The sequence below is a fragment of the Mus pahari genome, chromosome 20, assembly GCF_900095145.1.
Source record: "Mus pahari chromosome 20, PAHARI_EIJ_v1.1, whole genome shotgun sequence".
Lineage (NCBI taxonomy): Eukaryota > Metazoa > Chordata > Mammalia > Rodentia > Muridae > Mus > Mus pahari.
The window spans coordinates 47,796,984-47,803,678 of NC_034609.1; the positions used below are offsets into that span (position 1 = coordinate 47,796,984).

General features: G+C 51.1%; 1 protein-coding gene across 1 annotated transcript in view; it reads right to left on the reverse strand.

Moving 5' to 3' along the window:
• Positions 1-6,695, reverse strand: part of Ttc13 (tetratricopeptide repeat domain 13) — a 49,385-nt gene that overhangs the window by 4,718 nt on the left and 37,972 nt on the right. Inside the window, exons 14-18 of the mRNA XM_029532415.1 lie at positions 6,494-6,626; positions 5,884-5,976; positions 4,155-4,238; positions 3,216-3,300; positions 443-592 (exon numbers count right to left, since the gene is read on the reverse strand). Coding sequence (XP_029388275.1) covers positions 443-592; positions 3,216-3,300; positions 4,155-4,238; positions 5,884-5,976; positions 6,494-6,626 — 545 coding nt within the window. The remainder of the gene's footprint in view (positions 1-442; positions 593-3,215; positions 3,301-4,154; positions 4,239-5,883; positions 5,977-6,493; positions 6,627-6,695) is intronic.

The following is a 6,695-nucleotide window of genomic DNA, read 5'->3' on the forward strand; positions in this document are numbered from 1 at the left end:
AGAGAGAGAGAGAGAGAGAGAGAGAAAGAAGAAGAAGAAGAAGAAGAAGAGAGAGAGAGAAGAAAGGAGCCTGTGGGGAGAAGGGTTTAGTGGGAATAACTAGGGGGATAAGAAGAACTAAAAGTCATTTCAGACATGAATGATCTATCAAAGAAGAAACGATTGTAAAATGCTTCTCAGTTGGCGGCGGTTGAGAGCAATGACAGCCAGAGCCTCAGATGTCCAAACTTTCCATGAAGACATTGCCACCCTTGTAAGACCCAGCAATCTGCAATGCATGCACGACAGCCCTGGGCCGGCATGGACCCCCGTCTTCCTGCTGCTGGACAAGCTCTCCAGAGCCTCTAAGCACCAGGCAGAGGTACTGCGGGAAGGCAATGGGCTGTGTGCACTTAGCCAGGAAGGATGCTGCCCCAGACAGACACGGCTCACATCAGGACACCCCTCCGCCGGCCGCCACCAGCCCCGAGTCACGCACATACTTGTCTCCTGTGACGGTGATGGTGAAGCCGTCATACTCCTTCCCTTGATCTTTGAGGCTGGGGACTTTGGTGTTCACGGTGAACCCGTCCTTTGTTTTGGTATTAAACTGCTTTCGAGGGAAAATAAAAATCCATATTAGCTGCAGTTCTCACACTGCAGCATGGCTCTGTCACCTACAAACACGGTGGGCTGCATTCTCAGCCCCCCTGGGCTACAGATCGCCCACATGCTACAGGCTTGACATGCCTACTTCTAACCTGTCCTGAACCCTGACTTAGCCCTGGGTTTGTCCGAGGCATTCAAACTGAGAGACCAAGTGCTCTCTCTTGGTAGGCAGTGGCTAAGGACACTTCTCCTCTCTTTAGATACAGCAAAGGCCCTAAGGGCCTCACATACCACAAACCTACAGAGCAGTAGAGGCCCCAGTAGAAAGCTGCAGGCACCCTACAGCCAAGATCTGGCTCAGTGCAGCAGCTGCTCCGGAGTTGATTCTCCTCCCAGCGCAGCAGGCAGCAGCCTTGCTGGCCAGGAGCAGCAATGGCAGCTCCCGCAACCTGAAAAGGCCCTGTGTCCCTGCAAGTGCTCCCCAGAGCTGCAGGCCCGCGAGGTGCCCAGTGGTTCCTCTCCAGCTGTGTTTTAGGTTCACAAACTCTAACCTTGCATACCACAGGCTGTGAGGGGACCTCCTCAGAGCCCGTCAGGGTGTCACAGCTTCAGATGCGAGCTCTGAGTTAAAACCTACAACACTCTGCCTTTACTCTAGAACAATGCCCTCTGACTCTGGCTGGGATGGATAGAGCTGGAATAGGGCAGACAGCGACAAAGGCCTTCTCTGGGCTCTGGTGGGAGGGCTTCTCTAGCAGCAGGCCACAGGAGTGCTGGCTGGAGGCCCAGGGCAGGGTGCAGCTGGTCAGGGCTGACTACCAGGGCCTTCAGCTGAACTGAGTGAGAAGCGCCTTTCTTCAGGGAATGGCTCTGAGAAGACAAGTGCAGGTGCTTCCTGTATGCCCACTGAATCCTTGCCACAAACAGACCAGGTATGAATGCACAGTTCCAGGAAAGGAAACAAGCCTGGCCAAGCCGCTGGGCCAGCAAGTGGTAAAGTGGAGGGCTGAGGGAGGCCTCTGACTCTGGTCCATGCTCCTGGCTAACAATCTATCTGTTGGGGCCTAAGTGCTTTTCTAAGTCTCCAGTGGCACACTATGTTTTTCAGAGGAAGAAGCAAGCTACAAGTTTCCCATATGCTTTGAGCACACAGAGACCAACATATCCATAATCCAGCTGAAGCCAGTCTGAAGCTGGAAACGCTCCTATCTAAAGGACAGGCTCCTACAGACAACACAGCAGGGCAGTGCTGCCACCCTCTGGCTAGGTGTTGTGAACTCACCTTGGCACACTGCTTTCCTTTCCACTATCTGTGTAAGCAGATTTCGTCTTCCACCTGATGTCTTACTAGAGTTTAGTGACTGAAATCCACAGAGGCTGACCTACCGCAGTGCCAATCTCCTGTCCACAGTGTGTCCTGCAGCCTGTCATGGAGGAGCTGCCGGGATACTGAAGGTCGGCACCACACAGGTGATGTTAGAAGTCGTATGAGAGCCTTCTTCCAACAAATCTGCCATTACTGTGTCATGCAAGACTTATCACGGTTATTTCTGTCTCCTTCCGTGATCTTTCCTTTGGGATGACATCTTTCTTTGGCTCTGACTTTCTATGTCAAAGCCATACCTCAGTTCCATTCTCAGAGCACATCTCAGATAGAAATGGATGTCAAGATTCATGCTGTTGCTGCCACACAGTGTTGGGGATCAGACACGGGCCTAGTATGTACCAGGAGAGAGTTCTCCCATGACTCCCAGGGAGGCACCTCTGGGAGCAAATGGAGCTGGAGGTGCTCAGAGCAACTGCCCACCATCAAGGCCACAGCTCCAGCTCGGCTCTGCAAATCTCAGCAATAACTCAGCTCACAGTTAACTCTGAGCAACCCCTGCTATGGCACAGGCTTTCTCTGCAGATGTGGCCAAACAACAAGGGCTTCTCCGCCCCTGCCTCAGGTACCGCCTCTTCTGCAGCTGCTGGCCTCCATACGCCTATCCTATGGGACAACAAACAATGCCCGCAGGAATCTGGGGGAAATGGGGTTCCCCAACTCTCCTTTCAGGAATCCATCTAACTACAGCTGCCGTGGCTTCTCACATGTGCAAGGGCAGCTGAGGAGTACTGGACTGTGGCCACAGGTCCAGCTTGAGTATATTTATTTTCAAGTACTTTGTTTCCTGAATTGACTGCTTCTCAGAAGTCGGTTCTGGTTGAGTCTGGTTCCAGCACCATACTTGATCTGGGTCACTGCTTACAGTGTGTTAATGTGGGGAGCTCAGACGCTATACTTTGTAAGTTTTAAGACAGCACAACAGTCACACATGTGCTTTGGTTTTTTTTCTTGACGTGTTGCTGTTTTCTCTTATACAATTCCTCCTGAGATATATTTTAAATTTAAGTGTATGTGTGTTTTGTCTGCATGTATGTCTGTGCACCCTACATGCCCGGTGCCTGCAGAGGTCAGAAGAAGTCAGATCCCCTGGCACTGGACTTACAGACAGTTTTGAATCACCATGGGAGGTCACCATGTGAGTGTTGGGAATCGAACCCGGGTCCTTAGAATGACAAAGGCAGGGCTCTTCAGTACCAAGTCACTGCTCCAGTCCCACCTGTGATGCTGATGGCAAACTTACCTTCATAATTGGAAGGAGGTCTTCCACTTTGTGTACCTTTTCCAGAGCTTCTCTGACTTCCAATAAGCCCTTTGGATTATTTGCTCTTAAAGAGAGGGGGAAGAGCAGAGGGAGGTTAATGCAGAGTAAGATACGCCGATCCATTGATCCATTTACATTTTAAATAACTGCTCCTAAGGACAAGCAGCTCAATGCTGCAGGCCTGTATATTCCGAGGCTTCTCACTGACAGGGTCATCCACCCAAATCAATAATACATGTGAGAAAACCATGTTACTGACTTCTTATCCACCTGCCCCGCATCCCCTAAGCATTGGCCTGGGGCTGACATAAAGCACTGGAGGCCCATGTGTGGGTCCTGTATAAACGTCATGCCATCTAACGCAAAGGCCCTGAGCATGAAGGGGTCTTGGGGATCCGTTGCCAGATAGTGAGGATAGACAGTATCCTACACTGGGCAACAGCAGGAGCCAATGCAAGCCAACAGGTGTGGGGCTGCAGAGGAGCGTGAGGCAAATCAGGAAATACACAGGCCAATGCGCAGGCGTGGGTGTCTTAGCAGCCCCTTGACTGTCCTGTTCCAACTCTGCACTAGCAAGTATGTGTGGTTTCAGTTCTAAAGCTGCTCGGATCAAAGCACCCTGCAGGGGGCCACACAGTTCTCACGCTCAGCTGGTGATTCCACCACAAAACTCAACTCTCCACCAGACGGAAGCTCTGTAGGCAATCGGGAGTGTCGCTGTGCTGAGTGTCGGGCCGAAAGCACTGCCAAGGCCAACACTCTGTGAAGCCATTACACGGGCAGAAGCAGGCTTTAATTACTCTTCCGGTCTAGTTCGTTTGGTCTGCCCATGGTTCAGTTTTCAAATCTCACAGATAGACCACACATGAAACACATGGAACCAATGCTCCACAGCAAAGAGGAGGACTGGAGGCTTACCCGTGATAGACAAGAATTCTATCTTTAATAAAATGAAGTATTTTCTCAAAATATTCCAGATATCTCATATTAATCACCTGACCCCTGTAAGGTAAAAGTGATAAAATTAACCATCATTTTATAAAGGAGTGTAAACATCAGTTAGTTCCAAAAACAAAGAGTGGGGACAAATATGGGGAAGTTTAAGAGAGGGGCTTGCCCTATCACTGTGGGAGAAGCGACTCCCATCTCAGCAGAAAGCTTGGGCTCTTGGAGTCTGTCCTGGCAGAAAGTGTCCAGAAAAGGCGTGGCTCCCGACAGGCCACAGAGGAAGGAGAACCCTCAGCTTCAGTGGAGTTCAGACCTGATGGCGACCACCGTGAGTGGTGCGCCAGGCTCTGTGCACATGCCTGCCTGTCTGAGGGTGCCTTTCCGGCCTTTTAGCAGTCTTCCTTCCCTCCACCTTCTGGAGACACTATACTCCTCACATTCCCAATCCCTGTTTTGTGAATTTTTTTCTTCTTCCCCTTTAATCTCTCTTGAAGGCGTTCACGTCTAGCAACAGCCGAATCTGAGTCTGTCTACCCTAGGAAAGAACGCTCCTGGTTCTGACAGCTCCCTCACATCAAGATCATGATGCAAGGAGGACTTCTCTCCTTGACAGGGCGCTTCAGTGTCCAGCTTCCGCCTTTGCTCCTACTACTCTTAGGCTGGCTGGGGCAACCGTGGCCTCAGCTAGAAGCAGAATGGGTGCCTCTGATGCTTTTCTGTCGGCCACCTCCGAGTGTCTACAGCTCCCTTCTAAACCCCTGCAGGGGCCTCAGGGGTCTGCATCTCTACACTTGCTCCCAGCCTGCTGCCCCCTCACAAATCTGTTCACTCATCATCTGTTGCTACCGCGACCTTCCTCACGTCCACATCTGTCCTTGCTGCTCCTCTGGTCACCACGCACGCGTGGCTCACCATTCTGGCTTCTACCTATCTCCCAGGCCTCAGTTCCCAAGACTCCCTGGGATGCCGTGGCTGGCATCTACAAGGGATGTGGTCACAGCTTCCTAGTCAGGAGGAATTCACCAGTGGGTTGGTGCATGGCCCACCGTCTCTCCTTAAGCATAACTTCTAGAAATTAAAAAGGTTAAGTCTAAAAAAGACTTTTATACTAAAACCTAAATTTAAATGTCACATGTTAGACGGAGCAACAGTTTCTTGATCTAGGCTCCTAGAGCTAGAAATATTTTAGATATGACACAGTACCACATCTGCCAAATTCATCTAAAGTCATGTTCACTAAATGGCAGACAAACACTTCGAGCCCACTGAAGTGGGCTCTTCATTTACACCTGCTGCCAGGGTAGCTAAGACCATAAAGGAAGGAAAGGCACCCACCCAGCGCCTGGCTGCAGGGCTCAGGACAAGGCAGAAGCTCTCACCAGGGGCCACCTCCCTGGTGGTCCTGGCCACAGCAGGCCCATGAGCAACCCACGGCGAATACGGAATTCTCCATCTGATCACTTTCTCTGCTGTTTGATGACCTCTTGAAAACTGACACCTACATCATTCAAGAGTTCACCCTTCAGCAGGCAGGGCTCTACCTGTGCAGGTGCATGGCAAGTACTGTGTGCAGGTGGACCAGCACCAAAGACACTTGTGGGTGCAGAGCTACCCTGGGTGTGTTCCCCACCAAGGCCACCAGGGCCCCTCGCACTGCTCCACTCCTATGCAAACAGGAAGAAAGCACAAAGGCTCCTACCTGATTAAGTTGATGTGGTTATTGAAACCTCTGCTGAGACTTGGTGCTGGCATCTGATCCAGCCACAGCACAGGCTGGTCCGGATCAGCGATCCTGTGAAGCAGAGCTCATGAGGAGTGCTGCAGCCTTACCCACAGCGTCCAGGATGGGTCTCTGTAACAATGAGCGAGGAGCCCGACTGGCTCCGACTTCTGAAAAGAGCATACAGGCCATCCCAGTGCACAGTATGGCCACACAGGCCATCCCAGTATACAGTCTGGCCACACCAGGCGAGAGGCCAGCAAAGGCTGCTGAGCCGTAACGATTCATCTAAACTCTCAACTTGGTGGGATGTTAGAGTCAACCAAGGAAACACAGCCGTAATGGTGGTTCCAGAGACGGCTAACTGGTGGCTTAGACACCTGGCAACCCTCGCTCCTATTTCCTGAGCAGGAGTTGAGCGTGTTCTGAAGAATAAAGGCAACAGTGATTTAAGGCAAGCTTTAGGAGGAAATAACTCAGTATCTTAACTTATAGGGTTTAATTTGGTAAGCAAAGTGGGACTGAAACCTCTCGCTGAGAGAGACATGGTCTGAGAGAACGTGCCCACTGCTGCGTGCCCACGGGTTACCTTCTCCACTTCACAGCAATGTCGAACATGTCTCTCCACTGCAGCAGCCTCGTCTTTCCATTCATGCGAACCTTTGAGTTGGTCCAGGTACGATGTACGGCCTGCATGACTTCCAGTGCTGCCAGGCCCATGGCTAAGGGAGGACACACCAAGACAGCTCATCAGAACCCTTTCCTTTTTTTTTTTTTTTTTTTTTTTTTTT